General features: G+C 33.5%; 1 protein-coding gene across 1 annotated transcript; it reads right to left on the bottom strand.

Annotated features, from left to right (window-relative positions):
* Positions 1–17,601: 17,601 nt before the first annotated feature.
* On the bottom strand, positions 17,602–19,571 carry LOC135133030 (uncharacterized). The gene is made up of 2 exons (XM_064061259.1): positions 17,789–19,571; positions 17,602–17,672 (listed from the first exon to the last, which is right to left on the bottom strand). The coding sequence occupies exons 1-2, from the start codon at positions 19,569–19,571 to the stop codon at positions 17,602–17,604; spliced, it is 1,854 nt and encodes a 617-aa protein (XP_063917329.1).
* Positions 19,572–22,746: the final 3,175 nt, after the last annotated feature.

Raw genomic sequence — 22,746 nt, 5'->3', positions numbered from 1 at the left:
TAATTTTAGCTTGGGTTGTAAGTTTGAAAGGTGTTTTTTACGATTCTGTGAGGCCGAAGTATACAAAAGATGAAAATAATTTTAGGTTAGATCGTTCAACACTCTCATTTCCAATCATTAGTTTCATGAAATGGTACTTCCATTCTATTATTAGCATTTCTTCACTGATCATGTTTTTGTTCTTCCTTTTTTTGGTTCTTGCTCTGATTTTATGGCTTTTATTTTATTTCTTCTTTCGGAATCTCTTCTTTTTTTTCTTCACACCGACCTGTTATTATTTCTTGCTGGACAGTACTCTTCTTTTTTATCTTTCCCTTTTTACACCTTCGTAAACATTTTCTTTCTTATGTTTTTAAATCTCTGCATCTATTAACCCGCCATTTGTTTCTCTTTTCTGATTTCTTCGTTATAAATCCTTTTCTTATTGCTGCTTTTTCAGTTGCTGTTTTTAATTCTTCTATTTTATTTTAGCTTACTTCTTTTGAATTCAATTTCCAACATCTTTTATAATGCTCAGTTCCCTTCTCCTTTTTATCTACTTCCTTATTTTGTGACTCCGACTTTTCTACTTCTATCCCTCAATTTTACTTCTTATAGCATGTGGTCGGAAACAATTCTTTCTCCTATTTTAAATGTTTCGGCTTCTTCATCTGCTACTCGGTTACATATACAGGTAAATTCTTTATCTTCATCCCCCTCCTTCACCCCATTCAAGACTTTACCAAACTCTTTCTTCAATTAATTTCCATAGAAATTTTCTGTCTTTATTTAATATTTTATCTTTAGATTTTTCTGTGCGTTCTCCGCTATATTCCCTGCTTTTGTTGCCTATTTTGGCGTTAAAACCATCTCCTATCAGAAAAAATTCTTCGTTAGACTCTTCAATTTTTTCTTAAATTTTTTTCTTCAAATTTTTTGTAATTCCAATGCAGTACAATATTCTTTTTTTCTTTCATCTGATATCAACTTTCTTTCCACCATGCGTTCCACTTCTATTACCCGCTCTTCGATTTGTTTTATATCTTTTGTCATCCCTGTTATGAATCCCCCACTTGCTTCACCCTCAACTTTTCCTTTTTCCTTGTTCAATTTATTCCCCTTACTCTTTAGTATCCATGTTTCTGTTAATCACACAAAATCAAAATTTTATGTACTCATTAAATAAATTCTGTTTATTTTTCTTAATAATGCAATATTTCAAACAAGCAATTTTAAACCCTATTTGTCCTCCCCGCTTTTCTTTTCCATTCCCTCTCTATTTTTTTTATAATTTGTAATATAGTTAATGTAAGATGTGTTGCCTACCTATTGTGTACATATGTAACCATACTTTATATCTGAATAAAACCAGTATACTCCTGACTCTGAGTCTGAACAGACATCACATGGCGCTGCGACAAATTGTTTCAATTTAAACAAAATTAAAGAAGCAAAATACAGTAAAATGGAGAGAACACTTCCCCCGATGAATTTCACCGACAATTTGGCCGTCAATTGGCAAATTTGGAAACAACGATTTCAAACATACCTAATTGCGTCGGAAACAAATACGAAAGAGGAAGCAGTTCAATGCGCCCAACTACTCCACTTTATGGGTGAAGAGGCCCTGCACATCTATAATACTTTCACCATTGCAGACAATGAACGCAACAAAATTGCCGTTCTACTGGAAAAATTTGATAATTACTTTATCCCCAAAACAAATGTAACATACGAAAGGTATAAATTCGTTAATCTCAGACAGACCCCACAAGAATCCATTGAACAGTTTACCACACAATTAAAGAATCAAGCAAACAAGTGTGAATTTGGAAATCTAAAGGATGACATGGTAAAAACGATATTAATATCAGGCATACAAGACGAAATACTACGGGAAAAACTTCTATACCAACAAAACAAAAACCTACAAGACGTAATCGAAGCCTGTATTTTATGGGAAAATACAAAATTACAGAGTCAAGATATGCAAAAACAAGTTCATGAAATACAACAAAAACGAGGAACTACGTTCTCACACAAAATGCAGCCAAGGTCAAAGACTACAGTTGCACCAAAAGTAACACGTCATCAACAAGCTGTGGAAACAAGAATCAACAGGTCAGTGCAAGATCGTTTCATCACTAATTGCAATAAATGTGGCAAATCACACAAAATTAATAACTGCCCAGCTTATGAAAAAAATCTGTAATTTCTGTAAAAAGCTCAATCATTTTTCTGTAGTTTGTAAAGCTAAATTACGTAAATCCTTGCATGAAGTAAATACAAAACAAGAAAATGACAATAAAATAAAATTTTCCATTGACAGTGTAAACTATAAAAACAACTCATGGACTGTAAATTTACAAATACACAACATAAATTTAATATTTAAGGTAGACACAGGAGCTGATGTTAACATTATGTCATTACAAACATTTAATAAATTAGGTCTAAGTTTGTCAATAATAAAAAAATGTATGAATAAATTATATGATTATAACGGTAATCTGATACCTACAATAGGAAAATGTATCATTACTTCTAAATTTCAAAACAATGACTATGAAATTGAATATTTTATAGTAAAAGGTTATAATCACAGAAACATTTTAGGTTTAAGTACGTCTGAAAGGTTAGGCTTAATAAATCGTATAAATTTTGTTAACCTAAATAATCATTATCAAACTTTGTTAGCGAAGTATAGTTTGGTTTTTGAAGGCATTGGCATGCTAGGAAAGCCGCATAGCATCGAATTAAAAGAAAATGCACAACCAGTTTCGCACCCAATAAGAAAAGTTCCATTTGCAATTGAGGAACAATTTAAACAATATCTAAAACATTTGGAAGATAATAAAATAATTGAAAAAGTACATGGTAGTACAGACTGGCTCAATTCATTTGTAATAGTCAAAAAATCAGATGGATCGCTTCGCATTTGTCTAGATCCGAAAGATCTCAATAGAGCAATTAAGAAGCAAAAATTTAAAATTCCGGTCATAGACGAAATTATGAAAAACTTAAAGGATTCTAAATATTTTACAACACTAGATGCAACTACTGGGTTTTGGAATATTCCACTTGATGAAAAAAGTAGTGATTTATGTGTTTTTGGAACTCCTTTTGGCCGCTACAAATTTAAACGTATGCCCTTTGGCATTACTACTGCGAGTGAAGTTTTTCAAGAAAAATTTCAACAACTTTTTCAAATGGAAGGAGTAGAGGTCTATATTGATGACATTCTCATACACGGAAAAACCAAAGAACAACACGACCAACGTTTAGAAGCCGTGTTAAAAATAGCACAAGAACAAAACATCAAATTTAATAAAGAAAAATGTCGAATTGGCCTACAAGAAGTTACATATTTAGGTTATAAATTTTCAGGCAGAGGGGTTGAAATAGATGAAGAAAAACTCAGTGCCTTAAAAGAGATGCCATCACCAAAATGTAAGAAAGATCTTCAAAGATTTTTAGGACTTATTACATATGTAGGAAGATTCATTGAAAATCTTTCAGAAAAAACTTATTTGTTAAGACAACTTTTAAAAGAAAAGAATTCATTTGCATGGGAAGAAGAACAAGAAAAAGCGTTTCAAGAATTGAAGAATCTTTTGATGCAACCTCCTTGTTTACAATTTTTTAACGTAAACCTTCCAGTCACAATTTCTGTAGATGCATCCAAAAATGGTTTAGGAGCGGTGCTAATTCAGAACGGGTCACCTTGTGCATATGCATCAAAATCCATGACATCTACTCAAACGAAATATGCACAAATCGAGAAAGAACTATTAGCAGTTTGCTTCGGAGTGGAAAAATTTCACCAATACATATATGGACAAAAATTTACTGTGGAAACTGACCATAAACCACTCATACCCATTTTTAAGAAAAGTCTAAATGATTGTCCAGCTCGTCTTCAACGTATGCTACTGTCACTTCAAAAATATGACATTGAAATCAAATACAAACCTGGAAAAGAACTAATTATTGCAGATCATTTATCGAGATCAATGTCACCAAAAGTATATCAAGAAAAAATGGACTTAGAATGTCAAATTTGTCTAATAAATGATCGCATAGAAATCAGTGACGAACGCTTAGAAGAAATGATAAGTGCAACAGCTGAAGATATGGAAATGCAAGAACTGAAACAATACATAGAAAACGGATGGCCACAAAACAAAAGTAAAGTACCAGACAACATCAAAAAGTATTATAACTTCAAGAATGAATTATTCCAAGGAATGGGTTTAATCTATAAAGGAAATAAAATAGTAATACCCTACAAAATGCGCACTAAAGTCTTAAATAGCATTCACACTGGTCACTTCGGAATAAATAAATGCATTCAACGAGCAAACCAAGCAATCTACTGGCCAAACATGAATGTAGAAATAGAAAATTTTGTCAGCAAATGCCAAATATGTCAACAATATAGTCGAAACAATACAAAAGAACCACTAATATTACACCAGATTGAAAAAATTCCCTGGTTCAAAGTTGGAATTGACATATATGAATTGTATGGAGAAGTCTATTTACTCGTAGTAGACTATTATTCAAAATATGCTGAAATTGCAAATCTTAACAGAAACATGACCTCAACCTCAGTTATAAAACATCTGAAATCTATTTTTGCTAGACATGGAATACCAGCTATAGTAGTCTCAGATAGTGGCACACAACTGATTAGTCAAGAACTACAAAAATTTGCAGAAGAATGGAAATTTCAAATACACCCTAGTTCTCCATATCACCAACAAGGAAATGGAATGGCAGAAAGAACCATTCAAACTGTCAAAAAACTATTAAAGAAAACAATCGAAACAAAAGCAGATATTGAACTTGCCTTACTAGCTTATCGAAACACACCTGTATATGGCACCTACACACCATCACAAATTCTAATGGCAAGATTACTTCGAGATAACGTACCGAGATCAAAACATCATCTTGAACCTCAACTAATCGAGCGAAATAAATTTCATAAAGAAATGGAACAAGCCAGACAGAAACAAAAGAAATACTACGACAGAAGTACTAAAGAGCGACCAATTCTAGAGAATCTTATATATTATCAGGACAAACCTGGCACTCTATGGAAAAAAGGAAAAATAGTGAAATCACTCAACGATCGTTCCTATCTTATACAAACGGAGGAGGGTAAAACCCTACGAAGAAACAAACAATTTCTCAAACGTAGAAGGGAGGAAATAGATATAGGAACGAATATTGAGAATGATATCGGTACCAATGAAGAACAAGACAGGGTACAACAACATGCAACCTTAGTTGTGCCAATTCCTCCGAATAATCGAATATCACTTCAAAATAGACCGCATAGAACGATTAAGAAAAATCCAAAGTATTTTGGTCCCCAATTTGTTAATTCCTAAGTTAGTAATAATTTATGTCTTGTATACATACATTAGTGTCATTGTGTTATTATTAGTATTAGTTTTATAAAAAGAAAGGGAGATGTAATATAGTTAATGTAAGATGTGTTGCCTACCTATTGTGTACATATGTAACCATACTTTATATCTGAATAAAACCAGTATACTCCTGACTCTGAGTCTGAACAGACATCACATAATTACCACCCCTTCTCTTTATGCTTCCTTGCTCAGTTAATGCCAACTCTCTTTGTACAATTTTTCATCCAAATTTCCCTGTCTTCATTCCATGTCCTCAACTTTCCGTTTCTTACATTCTATACCTGTTGTGTATCTTTTTTTTTTTCTTTCTTACTCTCTATCTTCTTTCTGAATTTTTGGCTCTTCTACTGTCCAATTGTTTTCAGTTGCTTAATATTTTCTTTAATTTTAGATAAATTTCAAACATACTTCTGGAAATTACTACCTTCAAACAACTTCCCGTATTTATATAAAACCTAGTCATAATATTAGCTTTGTTAAGTAAATCATCTATGCAACCAACTTTTATACCTAACAATCTTTTCTCAAACCAAAATTGTTAAAATTACTGTTAAAAGATGTCACTGGATGTGCGTGAGCCCAAATGTTACGTTGAATGTGTGAGTCACTTCGGCCTCAAAAGCTACGGCGAGGCCGAAACTTCCAATTTGAGCCCAAAAGTGAGAGAATTTGAGGTCGAAAGTTATCATTAACATATATATATTTAAATGTTTGGAATTGAAGGGAGAATTTGTTTTAATTATTTAAAACAAGTCACTTGTTAGTTCACTTGCCATTGTTACTATATTTATTATTGTTTTGTCGATTTGAAATTATATGAAAATAAACGTGGCTACTCACGAGTAAAATGTATCTATAATGTGAGTATTCGCCACGTGCTTGTCCATGAATTCATGAGTATATACTATGCATTGGCGGGGTGGAGTGGTAATAGAGAGAGAAGGGATGAGAGAACGAAAAGAAAGAGGGAGGGAGAAAGAGAAAGGTATTATCCACTACTCGCTTGTGTATACGACTGTCGCGCCTGCACACGTCTCATTTAACGGTTTTATTCCACGGACTTTTTCTTACGGTTTTACTATCACATTTAACTACAACACATAGTTGAATTCGCACGAATTCCAATGACAATGATCCACGGAGCTAGAAGTGCCACGTTTAGGGGTATGTTTGCAATGGGGCGCAGGGCGCGAAGCGCCCTGCCTTCACTAAATACGCGACGTTGCATGTACGCGTGTTGTTGACTATAAAAAGTTAGGTTATGTTGGAAACGGCTTCCCATTGAAGAGTGTGGGAAATTTAACAATTTTTTGTGGCAAAAGTAAGCATTTCTACAACATTTGAAGGTGAGGAACGTGTTCAGGGGGTGCTGTAGAAGAGTTGTGTGCAAACAGTTTGTGCGAAATCGTGAAGTGCCCTTTGTAAAATTTTACCTTTTTATATTATTATGACTATTCTTGATTGTGCATGATGATTGCTTAATTTAGGTGACAGTTATAATTCAAATCTTCGACTCTGACCGACTGAATTGTGACAAATGACATATGACAGTTGTCTGTGATTGACATTGGCAGCACAAAACACTAGTAACAGTGAGAACATCAACATCAACACATAAGACGGCTAGGCTTAAATTTCATTGGTTGATTCAGCGGCAGCAAAAAATTTTTGCAGCCAAAGCAGAAATTTTTTTTCCTGTCAAGGCAGTGAAGTGGGACTTTGTATTTATCAATTGAGGTATGCAATGACCCGTATTTCTGACGTTTGAAGAAAAAATCCCTATCTCCTCCAAGCCTGCCGTAAGTCGCTTGTGTATACGACTGTCGCGCCTGCGCACGTCTCATTTAACGGTTTTATTCCACGGACTTTTTCTTACGGTTTTACTATCACATTTGTTTCAGTTCGGTCGCGCAGTAAAATCTCTATCTCCTCCAAGCCTGCCGTAAGTCGCTTGTTAATACGACTGTCGCGCCTGCGCACGTCTCATTTAACGGTTTTATTCCACGGACTTTTTCTTACGGTTTTACTATCACATTTGTTTCAGTTCGGTCGCGCAGCAAAATCTCTATCTCCTCCAAGCCTGCCGTAAGGAACTTCGTTCCAATAATGTAAAACCCCACTATAAAAAATATCAACATTTATTTCTTCTTGTCTGCATTCAAAATTTGGAGGTTATGACAGCATGTAGTTAAACCAAGGAAGTTTAAATGTATAGAGAGAGTACAGGGCTCGTTGTTTTGTGTCGCACATATAAAACCCCTCTCTGCTGTTCGTATGGTGTTCGTACACATTCGTGAATTGACGGATAACCAATTGAGCGAGTCAGTGGCGGAACTAGATTTTACTGATGTCTATTAGTTTTAACACATTTGTCATTGTTCTAGATTTTAGTGGATGTTTGCAAAGACCAGATACGGGAACGTGTGGGAACTGTGTTAGCCACACATTTTGTTTAAAAATCAATATTTTTTGTTTTTCTTGAAATTGTATGAAATTGAAACTCGTCAGCCACTCTACTGCAGTACAGTAAACCCTTTCGCGCCTCACTCCTCTCACCCGGAAGATGTTGGTCACACTTTGATATATGGAAGGTACACGGCATACTCTCTCTATACATGTAAACCTCCTTGAGTTAAACTCTCCGTTCTCTTCTCGTGTACATTGATTAAATACATATATGTATTTAATCAATGTCGTGTAATAAATAGTTCAAATTTAAACCCATAGATGCCGCCATCGCAAATTTTAAAATTTTTGACATTCTTAAGGAAATTGACTCCATTAAATAACAAATAGGAGTACTTGCTAATTTACGGGAAAAAGTATGTTTTAATTGCTTATTTAATTAAAACTGTTAAAGGTTAATAACAACAAAAAAATTTCCGTCGCCCGTAAAGTATAATCCGATAAATGCACTCTTTAAAAAAATTATCAAATATGATTTTACGATTTTCGTTTAGCCTCTGGAAAGTAAAAACCAGTGGCATAAATAACACCCAGGCAGCCCTTGCGCGGTACGGACAATGTAAAATATGTTTAAAGCACTTATCTAACGGGATAATATCCTTGAGTACTAATAATAGCAATCTGAAGCTCAAGTGTTTATTTATGTTTGTATATCGAAAGAATGTCACGTAGAAATCAGTTTGATTTGAATCAGTCTCAGAACAGAGGACTAAAATTATTAATCATACCTCAATCGAAAAAAATGTTCTAAAAATTATAATTTTTAGTTTATCATTATTAACTCTAGACGTGCCACAATTTCGAGAAAATGGGGTGACCCGTTCTGAATTTGACCAATAATACATTTGTGATTACGTCATCAACATAGATAATACGAGTCATAGCATAGGTAAATACCAATACATGAAAAAAAGGAAGGGACCAAGTTCGGCATCGAACCTATACGACCCCGAGTCGTCGTTCCTCTAGAAATCCCCTAGGCTACGAAGCCTTCTATTCCGTGTTAGTAATACAACGTTATTATACCTTGCAAATGTTTTTGTGAAAATTCGAATGTTTAGTGAAAAACTAAACGCGGATTCGGATACTACAAGTATATACTTGTAGTGTCCGAAAAAAATGTTATACAAAAATATACTCTTATGAGTACCTATATTTTTGTATAACATTCAAATCATTTTCAAATACAATTCAATGACATGATATCATCAAATTATTGGTGGGGATGATTAGACAAATTTTATTTAATCTTTAACCATCTACATGATATTTGTAATATACATAGAAAATTTGACAAGAATCGGTCCAGCAATTTCGGAGATTACGTGTCTAATAAAAATGGATGCAGACACCATACAGACAGAAGGAAACGAGGGACTACTTTTTCGCTTACACTCAGGAAGTATTGTAATCAAGTTCATGGGTCGACTCTCTACTTCACATTTTTTTTTCTCGAACTTTCATTACCCCTATGGTAGGTCTCCTGTTTCCGTCTGTCTGTCTGTCCATCTGTCCATCTGTTCGTCTGTAAGTACTGGACCGGCTGTTGTTAAATTTGTATTTGTATTAGGAACATCATGTAGATGGTAAAACGCTAACCAAAATTTGTCTAATGATCCCCACCAATAATGTGATGCCGTCACTTCAAAATTGTACATAGTAAATCGATTTTAAATTGTATAAAATAACATGTAAGACACACGTAGTTTATGGCTCCGCATTGAGTTTTTACTCGAAACGTCCAGATTTTTGGAAATAAATCAAAATTAGAAAACAACATTTTGCAATTTAATTTTGAATTTGCAAACCCGATTGCTTTGAAATCTTGCAGATGTTTTAAGATTATGATAAGCATGAAAAATTTTAACCAAAATATATACTATACTTTCTCCTTCAAGAAATTGATGACGTCAGCTCAAAAGTTTGCCGAATAAATCCTATCTAAAATGTACAAAATATGATGAAACTGTACTTGTGATTTATTCCATTCATTTGTTTAGATTTGCTTATACAGTGTTATTCAATAAGTCAAGAGTTGCAAAACTGAATGCTTTGAAATTTTGCAGATGTACTAAAACAAGTGTAAGCATGGTAAATTGTTAATCAAAATAAATTTGTTTATTCCCCCAAAAAAACTGATCAAGTGATCACGTTATCTTAAAATTTTGTCGAATAAATTCTACCCAAAATATATAAAATATGATGAGTTTTTACTTGTGGTTCATCACTAATTTCATATTTTTTGTTGATCAAATTAAGAACGAGTGACCCCATTTTCCCCAAAATGTGAAAACACAAACGTCTTTATTTAATAAGAATTGTAATAATGATATTCAGAACATTTTGTCGATTATAGCTTACTACTTAATGGTTTTGATCCTTTGTTTTGAGGGGACGAACTCATTCAAATCAAATTAATTTCTACGTACATTCTTCCGATGTAGAAACATAAACACTTTTGTTGTTTTTCTTGTCGAGGATAAGCTAAGGACGTGCGGTAATGGAGTCCATTAGGCAGTTTGGCGCTTTCATATTTTTTCGATATTTCATAACTCCTAGACAAGAGTGCAGCTAGGGGGAACCTAAGGCATGCTGAGGTTCCTCTAGATCTAGAAAAGTTATAATTAACCAAATGTGAATTACAACATCAAAAATCAAAATAAAGTGTAGTGTTTTATTCAATAAGCGGAAGTCACAGCAATAAAAAAGTCTGAATCGTCGGCAACTGTGATCCGGTTATTGCAGTTCGTCGAAAACATCTTTTAGTTTAGTTTCTGTTTCACTCCCACGTCTACAGATTGATATAGAGAGCGGAAAATATGCAGCAAAATTTTGGGAAATATGATCATATGATATGCATCAAATTTATGCAAATATGCAGTAACTTTCTCAATATATGCAGAGATATGCAGTTGCATATGCTCTAAAAATTAAAAAAAAAAAATTTAATAACCGACAGAACAGAGTTTCCTCTTGAAAAATACGTTCAGGAAAAGGTTTAATCCGTAAATTAATTTGAGTTATCTTCGACATATTGACACACCTGTATCGCTTCAAATGCTTTCAAAGCAAACTCGCGATGAAAAACAATAGGATAACGTCCCATCGACCATCATAAAACCTACCATTAATTAATAAACTTCTTAAGTAACGAACAAAAATATCAGGGGCGGCTGGTGCCGGGGGGCACAAGGGCACGTGCCCCCCCAAAATTACAACGTCTACAAACACACTGGACATAGCAAAATAGTAATTTTCAATATTTAAAAAATTATCCGGAAATTTGTGTCATAATTATCAAAACTATTTTTTTATCTCGCTCCACTTGTATAAAATATATCAAAACTTACTTCCGCTTGCATCTAAAGATGTGTCTTAGATATATGATATGTTATTTCTGATGAAATGCTGATAAAAGCCCGACACAGAGACCGAATGGACCGACTCATGGCTGATTTAGATGTTTTGTTTACACCGTTGCCATGGAAACTACACGTCGTAGCCGCCTGATATGCACCTGATACAACTGGATTGTGAGCTCATTGCGCTCGTGCTCTGGAGGATTGAGTTACTATCGCGGGTTTTAATTTTCATTCTGCGCGAACACGTTTGATAAATATTCTTGGATAATATTCTCAGTAATACAGTCATTCGGAAACAACTGCACACCGCTTATATTAATAATATATAACGCAAGGGTCCACAAAAATCGCCATATATTATGCCGATTGATAATGTGCATAAAATTTTGTGGAGTGTTTCAATTTGCTTTACGTGGACATGAGGAAAGTAGGGAATCACAAAATCCAGGTATATTCCGAGGTCTGATTGATTTTATGGCTGAACTGGACTTTATCAGATCATTTGAAAGAAGCAACGGTATTTAAAGGAACGCCTAAAACTGTCCAAAATGAACTTTCAGATGCCATGAACGTAAAATTTTGACCGAAGGCAAAAAGGTATGTGGAGAAACCTTTTTTTATTTTCATTGTGTATATTTTTGTATTTATTTCCGTCACACAATTTCGTCTATTAAGTACTTGGTAATAACAACCTGTTTTATATTTTCATATTTAAATCATCAATCAAATTGTGTCCCCCCATTTCAAAAGGTCACGAGCCGCCACTGAAAAATATTGGGAATGAACGGTATTTCCCAAAGTAATTAGGGCCCGAAGTCACCTGGAAGAATGGCTTAACAGGCAATGGTTTCTCCAAAGTACCATAAAACCCAAACCTTTACTAGTTATTTGAAGCTCAGGACAATATTTGCAATATGATTAATGAAATTTCGTCTTTCTAGATAAATACCGATAGAATGACAATCTTTTTTTTCAAATTGGCACAAAAACTGATAAAAATCCAAAATATGCACTCGTTACGTGAAATATGCAGCAGAAGACAAATATATGCAAATATGCAATTTTTTTATAGCTGTATTCATTTTTATTTAGCATGATTCGTTCACATATTAAACATCAAGACTTATACGCAAAAAATAACGGATATGCAAATTTCACAAAATCCGCTCTCTATATGAAAAGTATTATCACTCTTTGTCTTAAATTACGAGTACCATAAATGATTTTCAGTTCAGTCTTCAGTCCCACCTCTGTTATTACATACGGCAGACGTGATTAATTTGTTTCGTTATTTTATTGATTATAAATCACTATTCAAGAATAACAATAATACAATACTTTTATTATTAGTATTATAGTAGACGAAAATATTTAGTGGGTTTATGACTTCATACCAACTCACCTCCCATTATAATTCAATAGGCCATCACAGCCGGATGTCTTAAACCCGCTTACTGATAACTAGGGCCCGGATTTTAGGTCACAAAAAATGAGGAAAAAGACACCTAAAATAGGCTCTAAAAAACTTCAAATTAGGTTATAAAAATGTTGAAATAGGTTCAAATAGTTTGATACCAAACTGAAATCTTCAAAATTTCAAAGCAACTAAAACAATGTTTTTTTAGTCTTTATATTGTTTAACAATTATTCACAATATTAATTAACATAATACATATATTTAATTATTTAAGGATTTGAATACAATAATACTACATAAAATAATTTATTCAAACGAGCAATCGCATGACAAACTATACATCGGTCTAGATTTTCACGTCATTGATGTGCTGTTATCTGTTAAAATATTTTTTAAACATGAAAAAGATCTTTCTACCTCAACTGATGTAATTGGAGCAATTGCACATTTCCAAATTATATTCCCGGTTTGTTGTCCTAGAAGGAGATAGTTGGTATAATAAACATTGACGCAATGGGTTCTTTACGTTCTTTTTGTTAATATCTCCTCGTTCCTGCTATACCAAATGAGACATCTTTTCACACATAAACTTGAATATTTAACATTAAAATTAAAATATAGTATGTTACTTTTTAAATAACAACAAATTGATGAAAATCGTAATTATTGTAAGATCGTTTTAACTGCGTATTAATAAAATTTTATGACATAATTAGGATTATTTGGTTGACAATGCCGAATCGGCTTTTCGCATTAGGGTCCTTGTGAACTTGTAAGCCATGTCGCGTGCTTACAGAATTTCCTGTATTGCCCCAAGCAAACGGTGTTTGGCGGTCGTGCCTGTATAATTTATGGTTTGAGAGTGCTGCGGGTGAGTTCTTTGACTAAAATTGTAAAATATTGTTAGTATGTATTTAAAGTGATCTTAGTATACATGCTTACCACTTTGTCACATACAACAGAATAATCCGCTGGCATCTTTAGCAATTTGATACATATTGGCTTGTTGCCATCATCCACGGATTTGAGCCAATGGTTAATCTTAATCGTGTTAAAGGTTTTTTCTTTAGGCATCACGATACTTAAGAATATTTCACAAGTGAACACCAAACTTACACCACGACACAATTTTAACTGAACGTCAGAAATATGAGAAGTGGTATTAGCAGAAGTGCATTTATAAAAGAACTAATAAAAATATGTTATAAACTTGTTTGTAATATAAAGTATTACAATCGAAAGCAAAGGCGCAATACGTCTTTCAAAGAGCTGCCGCAGTTTATTGGTGTTGTTTCCTGGAAAGGTCTGCTTTCGGCTCACCCATTATGTGGATGTTCGTGAAATTACCGCAAAACAGCAAGTTTAGGACGTTTAGTAATAATAATTACGAATAATTGTTATTAGTATTGTATGTTACGAGTATGTTTAAATTTTAGTTTATTTGGCTTCTGTTGACTTGATGCCACCTCCTCTTCCCCCTGGATTGACCGATAGTGCTGATAATACTACTGTATCAGCAGAAGGTAAGGGTTTATTTCCTCCGAGGTTCAGTAATAAATAATTATTATTCTATTTTAGAACCATAATCTTATTTATAAGCACCCAAATGCGGGCTTAAATTGGCCTTTTTAGCACAAATCTGTCAAAAATTGCTAAGCAACAATTGATTGTTCATTTACACTAATCAATTAATTATTCAAACACGCTTCGATATTCAACGTTTTTCTTAAGTTGGAAAAATAATACTTTATCAAATCATTACCTGACCGAGTTCAAATTCTTCTAAACTTTCATTTGAATAAAGGTTTTCCGCTTCTTTAATTTACATTTTGAAAAACGAATTATCAAATAATCAACGTGGTATCCATAACAACATCAAAATAATAGCCAGCTATGTATTAAAATTCGCATCGGCACAATTCACACAGTCTTGCCGAAAATACTCAATATTTCGTTAAAAATAGTTTAGAAACTAAAATAGAATAAAACGTTGTATGTACCACGTGCATAATTGTCGATTGTGGCACTCGGGAAATTAAAAGCCCTCCTTCGTCGGGCTTTAAACATTCCCTCGTGCCACAATCTCCCTGATTATGCCCTTAATACATAAATAACTATTATCTTTGCAGCATTAGATAATCAAAATAATCAGCATAATACATGTAAGGTTTAAACTTACCTTCAATTAAAACACCATATTTGTTATGTTTCTTTACAGATTTATAAGGAGAGAGCGGATTTCTAGGTTTAATGCTTTTTGTGAAAAATGTAAGCACTTCAAAACTTTTTTATATCTGTAACTATGATACAATTTGGAGTCATTTGACACACTTGTTTTTATGCTTATTTGCTTTTTTTTAAATTTTATGCATATTAAAACTTATATGCTTATTTAATGCTTTTTTCGACGAATATGAGTTTTAATGCATATTTTGTTCAAATGCTGGCCTTGTCGGGATGACAAATACTTGTTAGTTAGCCGTATCGTATCGTATCGTATGCATTTTACCTGGACTTGACCATTGAAGTACACTTACTCAAGACCCTTTCTGTGAATAGGTTCCGGTCGTTTGGGTAATAAAATTTTATTATAGGATTGGAAAAATACTCCATAGATTTTATGACTTTAAATCTTTACTTCCGTTGATAATGAATTAAAGCTTTTAACCAGATGTTTTTTTTCGGCATTTTGCGGCAAGACTGTTGAAGATTTTCTAGAAAAAAGGATTATTGTACCCAACTACCTACCTTAAAATTTTTCTAATGGAAACTTTTAAGTAAATGAACCGTTTATTTCACAACCATCAATCTATCGCATCTGTCGTAGTACAGTGCTATACGTGCTTCTCCCTTGTTACATGTTGAGTTCTTTTTGGTAATATTACTAATATTTCAAAAGAATGCCGAAAGTAAAATCGACGCCGGATGAATGGATAAGGGATTTTCCAGAATTAAAATTAGAAAACAACAAAATATTCTGCAGAGCTTGTGTGAAAACCGTAAGCCCACTAATTTTTTTAAATCTATTTTCCTTTGTTAATCCTGTATATGTACGTTGTTTTAGATTCAAAGTGATAAAAAATATAACGTGACGCAACATGTCAGAACGACTCTTCGTGTAGAAAGGAAGACAATGTTTGAAGTTTCTAAAATTAAACAGCAGACCATACACGAATCTATTGCATCTACTTCCACAAAAGATGAGAAGTTTCAGTTTAATTTCGGTTTATGTAAAATGATGATATAATTATTTATGGTTCGCTGTCGATGAAACAACCGATAGTTGTGGAAGATACGTGGCAAGTTTAATTTTTGGAATCTTAAATGAAAATTTCCCTAGTCGAGGGTATGTAGTAAGTTTGAAAATGTTAGATAAAACAATACGATTACCAGATTTGTAAATGACAGTCTTACGTCACTATTTTTGCCAAATGCCGTACTGGCGAATAAAATTTTATTGATGATCTCGGATGCAGCTCGTTATATGTTGAAAGCAGGGAATAATCTAAAAATAGGGTACCCCAATTTAATTCACTCTACTTGCATTGCCCACGGTTTAAACAGAGTGGCTGAAAGAATACGTTTGCAGTTTCCTACTGTTTATAAATTACTGGCAAATGGTAAAAAGATTTTTGTTAAAGCCTCACTAAGAGTGCAACATTTTAAGGAAAAATTTCCAAACATACCATTGGCTCCAGAGCCGATTATAGCGGGGTGGGGAACATGGTTACAGGCCACATTTTATTATGACAAATATATCAAAGAATTTGAGGAAGTAGTTACGGAGTTTAGCGAAGATTCTTCTCAATCGATTAAAGATATATACTTCTATACTTCTATACTTATATTGTAAAGCTGAAGATTTTGTTTGGTTGAACGCGCTAATAATAATAATAATAATAATAATACTTTATTTCCAACGGGTTTACACCCAATAACAGGAAATTTATATGTATTAAAATAACTGAAAAAAAAAACTATACGTGCGAATACAAAGAAAAATAACTTAAATATAATTCTTAGTCTATCAGCCGGTTTGAACTTAATTAATACTGTTGAAAAAAAGAAAAAGAAAAAAACAATAGATAAAGTCAAATCAGATATTTCAGCACTCTAACTTAACAGCACAGCACAGAATCCACTGCAAAGTGTCAGAATTTATGTCACATAAATGGCAAATTCGATTAAACGTCCTACACATAATTGGAATTGGAGATTTAGCCATAACATTTGACTTTGGTGTACAGCAGTAGAATGTAAGAACATGGCGCATATTCAATCTAGGTAAACAAAAAGTAATATTGGCCAAAAGCCACGCACAGTCAACTTGATTATTTAAAAGTTTATACAAAAACTTTACTACTATAATGTTACGTCGCTTTGCTAATGATAAAAATTGAAATTTACTTAACAACAATTCATGATTACATCCCCTTTCTGGATATTGCCTGTCAGTCAAGAAGGACAAAAACTTAAGATAGGTTCTTTGTACGGATTCAAGTTGATGTATATATAAATAGGATACCAAATTAAGACGCCATACTCTAACCTAGACCTAATTAGAGAAAAATATAATGTGTTTAATACAGTAACATTTTTAAAGTTTTTACAGTTCCGATAAATGAATCCGTACAGCTTAAACGATTTTGAAACAATTTCTTCTATATGAAAGTTAAATGTTAATTTGGAATCAAATAATATGCCCAAATCCTTAACTTTGCCAACTCGTTCCAGTATAGTACCATTTATAGAGTAGCTATGTATCAAAGGGGCAGATTTCCTGGTATAGGTAACTATATAACACTTTCGTTTATTAAATTTTAATCTATTGTTGTCACTCCATGTTGTAAGGGAATCTATATCAAGCTGTAATTTGTTACAGTCCTCCTGACTATTAATCTGACAAAATATTTTTAAATCATCTGCGAATAAAAGCTTATTTGTTGCTATGACTTCCGTGATGTCGTTTATGAATAATAAAAATAGCAGTGGACCTAGGTTCGATCCCTGCGGAACACCCGATGTGGCAATGTAATGACTGGAAAAAAAATTTTGATATTTAACACGTTGTTTTCGATTTCGCAAATATGATTGGAATAACAGAAGAAGTTTGTTTGAAAAACCAAGAAGATCTAGCTTTTTAATCAGTAAGTGGTGGTCAATTTGGTCGAAAGCTTTATGAAAATCCATATAGATAACATCCAATTGACCATGGTTGTCAATAGCAGAAGCTGTGACTTGACTGATACATGCCAAATTGGACACAGTGGACCTCTGTTCAATAAAGCCATGTTGATGATCTGAAATTAGGTGTTTTATGCAAGGGTAAATACTTTTGTATAGGACTGTTTCGAATATTTTTGCAAAATTGCATATAAGGGAAATAGGACGATAGTTCTCTATTTCAGTAGAATCCCCTTTTTTTAGAACCGGGCAAACACAAGCCATTTTCCACATTTCTGGAAATGTAGAAGTTGTCAGAATCAAATTAAATAATTTAAACAAGGGTTTTACAAATACAATAGCACAGTCCTTAAGTAAAAAACTAGGAATACCGTCAGCTCCTTGCGCGAAGGAATTCTTGCTTTGCTTTAATACCTTTAAGATTAGATCTTCTGATACATTAGTGATTGAAATCAAAGAATTATTTGAAAGAATACTATTCAAAGTGGAGTTATCATAAGCCGGGGTGGAAAAAACGTTCTCAAAATAACTCGCAAAAGCATTGACTATAGTTATTGGAGCAGTAAGTTCTTGGTCTTCGTAGTGCATTAAACTTGGAATACGTGTTACCCCTTTCTTCATGTGGACATATGACCAAAATTTTTTTGGATCTTTAGAAATGGAATACTCTATATCGGACATATACCTTTTGTAGGCTTCCGCAATTCGACTTTTACAACGTGAACGGCAATCTTTAAATAAATTATAATAATACGTCGATCTGAATTTTTTATACTTTTTGTGCAAAGCGAACTTCATACGAATACACTGAATAATTTCTTTATTATACCATGGAGGATAGTTGTAGCGGTGGTTTTTATATCTCATTTTCGGTACAGTAGTATCAAATACGTCATTTAATTTCTCATAAAATAGTGAGCAAGCCGTATTGACGTCTGCTTGTTCATTTAAGAAACTCCAATCTGTAGAGACTAACATCTGATACATAACAGAAAAGTTCGCTTTCTTAAAATTAAAAACTTCATAATGATCATTCATTTCAAATAGTTCATAATTTGAGTGATTACTAACAAATTCGAAGTCTAATGCGGGATGGTGGGAATCATTGGATTTGTTAACTATGATTTGAAAGTCAGAGAATATCAGATCTAAAATACGATTGTGGCTGTTTAATATAGAGTTGTATTGAGTAAAGTTGTGAAAATCTTTAAAGTTATTTAAGGTAGTTTTAAATCTATCAGGCAATTCTGTATTGAAGTATGGCGTATTAAAGTCACCTATTAAGAGAACATTTTCATTATGACATAAATCAAATTCATTAAGAATAGTAAAAAATTGCTCATACACATCAAAACTGATAGATGGAGGAATATAGACTACAAAAATGTAGAAGTTCTTTTGTGAAATGTTGACTTTTACGCCTAGTATGTCTATCAATGGTATAATAGAAGTTATGTGTGTTAAATCAATAGGTGAACATTTAAATTTGTTTTTAATAGCGAGAACGACTCCTCCACCTTTGGTACATTTAAGGGTTTCAAAGCTCCGATCTTTGCGAAATACAATGTAATCATTAGAGAAAAGTTCATTATCAGAAATATCTGGAGAAAGCCAGGTTTCAGTGAGTGCTAATAAATCATAACTGGTTGATGTAAGATGATTAAAAAAGTTTACAGTTTTAGACCTTAATCCGCGTACATTTTGATAATAGCCATAAGTCATAGTACTGTCACTGGGTGTCGATGTTAGTTTAACGACACTATTCGAGGAATATCATTTTTATACACCATTTTAAGATTAGTTTCCCCATTTTGTGTACGTCCATCAAGTTGTTGCTTTAGTCCTCTATAAAATTCTTGTTGCCTTGGTGTTTTGTCTGAGAACATATGACATGTTTTGAATCTCTCAACAGATTTGAGTTTTCTAGCGGAACGCAATAAACTGACAGCCTCAGATTCATCATTTAATATAACTTTGATAGGACGACTGCGCTGATGGTCCGCTGGCGGTTGTCTCCCTAGTCTAATGACTTTCATTTCATTCCCACTAAAATCTGGCGTCAATGATTTCAACATATCCAAAACTACTTCACTGTCTGATTTATTCTCAGGGTTAGAGTTGTTCTCTGAAAGCTCAGGGATACCGACAATCATGATATTTTTTTTTTCTTTTCTGGCGTTCATTTATTTCCTCAATAACTTCTTCAAAAGAGAAAGATGGTTCAGGTTGCTTAACATGATTTAGTGATGTTTTTATCTCGGCAATTTGGTCACTCACTTGAGTTTCCATTTCTAATAATTGTTGGCTAAAATCATTTTTAAGGGTAGTCATGAGATTACTTAATTCTTTAAACTGCAAAAATCTATTATTGCAAGGGGTACATAACACTTTAACGGATTTGGATTTCGATCGAGTTCTTACAATTTCAGATTCAGAAAGTCCTGTACAACTAGTATGTATTACTCCTTGGCACCCATCACATTCAGACATTGGGTTTAATGACAAGATTACAATTTAAGCAGGTGCTCATTTTGTAATAATACAGATAAACAAATAATAAGAAAAGTAACCTAATTCAGGTGCAGATGGAATGAGACAGGGGCACAAATTCTTCACGCTTTGCGGTCTTTCAAAGCGACTGTATATAACATACACTGATAGACCACGGTAAGGACATAAAAGAAACACTGGATAAGATATCACAATCAGTAATAGATAGAGATGGACCTTAATTAGCAAGTAAGTCGCTATTTCCATGTAATTACGAAAATAAAGCGCAAAATTAACATTACCACCCTGTACTCCTTAACTAGCACTTCAAAATGAAGCCAGTTACACAAATTAGTTCCAGATATAAACCACTTAAACCACTGAAATAAAGCAGAATCAAGAGACACGTATGCACATTAGATTATTCTTCTTCTTTTAATCTCAGAAACTACTGGTTCGAATTCAAAAAATCTTTTTGTGTTGGATAGTCTATTTATCGTATCTACATATAGGCTATATAACATCACGCTACGATCAATAGGAGCGAACTAGCAATGAAAAACTCGGAAAAACGGGAAAATGATTCCTCCTTTGACAGCTTCCGTTGTTTACGCTGCTTAAACGGTTAAAGTTACGTAAAAATCATGTATGACGAAATTGTTCCCCTCTAAAAGTTCTAAAGAAAAGTCCGCGACAGCATATGTCTATATTTTAAGGTCGACTCGGTATAACCGTTTTTATGGTAATGAAATTTGTTCTAAAATAATAATGCATCTATATAAATAAAAATGAATCGCCGAAATGTATAAACGCGCATAACTTCAGAACGACTGCACTAAATTGGATGATTCTTTTTTTGTGTTCTTTATTGTCAGGACAAGCTTTGTATATAAGACAATTTATAAAAAATAAGACAGCTAAAAAATCAAAAAATTGTAAAAATTTTGTATGGGAATCGCCACTTCGAATTAATTTCAATAGTTTCTGCGTTCCTGACGGACCTGTTGCCTAACTGAGGTGTCATACAAAACTATTTCTTCCGTGCGATTGTGAAAAGTATATTGCATTTCAAATCGTTGTTTGTTTTTTCGTAAAAAAAATGTCGTTTATTTTAAGAAAAGTCTTCGTTAAAGTGAATTTAGTTACACATTGCGAAAGTTTCTTATAAATTTTGATCTGCCATTCTATTTACCTATATTCACTTTGTTGGTTTCGACAAAACCTCAACCTTTACCGATTTCGAGGATTTAATTTGAAGATTTCAATATTTTAAAATTCTTAAGACAAAATTTACAGATTTGATTGACTGTGAAAATAATTCTGTGTCATCTTATGAAGTTCATTACAATGCCAAGAAGACGACAAGCTGACATAGGTCCACGAAGTCAATCAAATGTGCGACGAACTACCTCAGGTGCAAATCGCAATGATTTATTTCATGGATAATTCGGATACGGAAGTTGATCAGCGTTGTGCTCATAATCAACATAATCAAACATTGAAGCGAGATATTGGGTGGTATGAATAAAACTGAGCAGATACTCATATTCGAAGTACGAAGTACCTACTTCATTATTACTCTTATACAGGGTGACTGCGAAATATGTGCAAATATTTTAACCACGGCATCCCCCACCCTAGTAGAGCCGAAATATAGAAAAAACAAATTAAATATCGAATGGGGCAAAACCCCCATGAACCACCCTCGATACGAAGGCACTGAGCCACCTTGTAAACAAAGTTGGAAAAACGTTCGAATAAAAGCGACCTAAACACTTTCAGTTTCAATTAAAAGTAAAACCTACTTTTTGCTGCTTATCATTCGTTCATTCATTTACTCATTCATCGTTAAAGGTCAGTGTGAAAGTTTTTTGGTAATTTTGATTCTGACGGATGTTTGGTCCTTGTCACAACGATTTTACATTGTTTATTGGAACAGAAATAAGAGCAAATTAGAATGCTACTACCTTTTTACAAGAAATGTTGAAAATGTTGTCCTTGACTAGCAATACAGGCGTCAGAGCGTCGCAAGAGGTTTATTGATAGGTAAAAAAACACCGGAGTAGCGGCTGCCACTTTCACTTGTTGAAGTTCTTCGATAATTTCTGAACAATGTTGATTTCCACAAACGAATTGTTTCATCCAACCAATACACGTTTCTCGAAAACCGTTTCTTGAAATCGTACTTGTTGACGAGTATGTGGAGTTCCATCGGACAAAAAGTGAGTTACACAACGTGGACAATCAGCGGGCTCCAAACCGTGCACTTTGTCAACATGGTATGGATGTGACCGTGTTCTTTTTTTTAATGTAGGATGCACTACAAGCTGCGAAAATCCAATTTCTTCTTTCTGTCCCATCACGACCACGATCGTGAGTTTGAGGTTGAAGGTACCTTGATCTCGGA

The sequence above is a fragment of the Zophobas morio genome, unplaced genomic scaffold (assembly GCF_036711695.1).
Source record: "Zophobas morio isolate AGI-343-1 ecotype UQ-CSIRO unplaced genomic scaffold, CSIRO_AGI_Zmor_V1 ptg000021l, whole genome shotgun sequence".
In the NCBI taxonomy this organism is placed as follows: domain Eukaryota; kingdom Metazoa; phylum Arthropoda; class Insecta; order Coleoptera; family Tenebrionidae; genus Zophobas; species Zophobas morio.
Note: the sequence above shows the minus strand (reverse complement) of the source record. Positions and strands in the feature narration are given on the sequence as shown.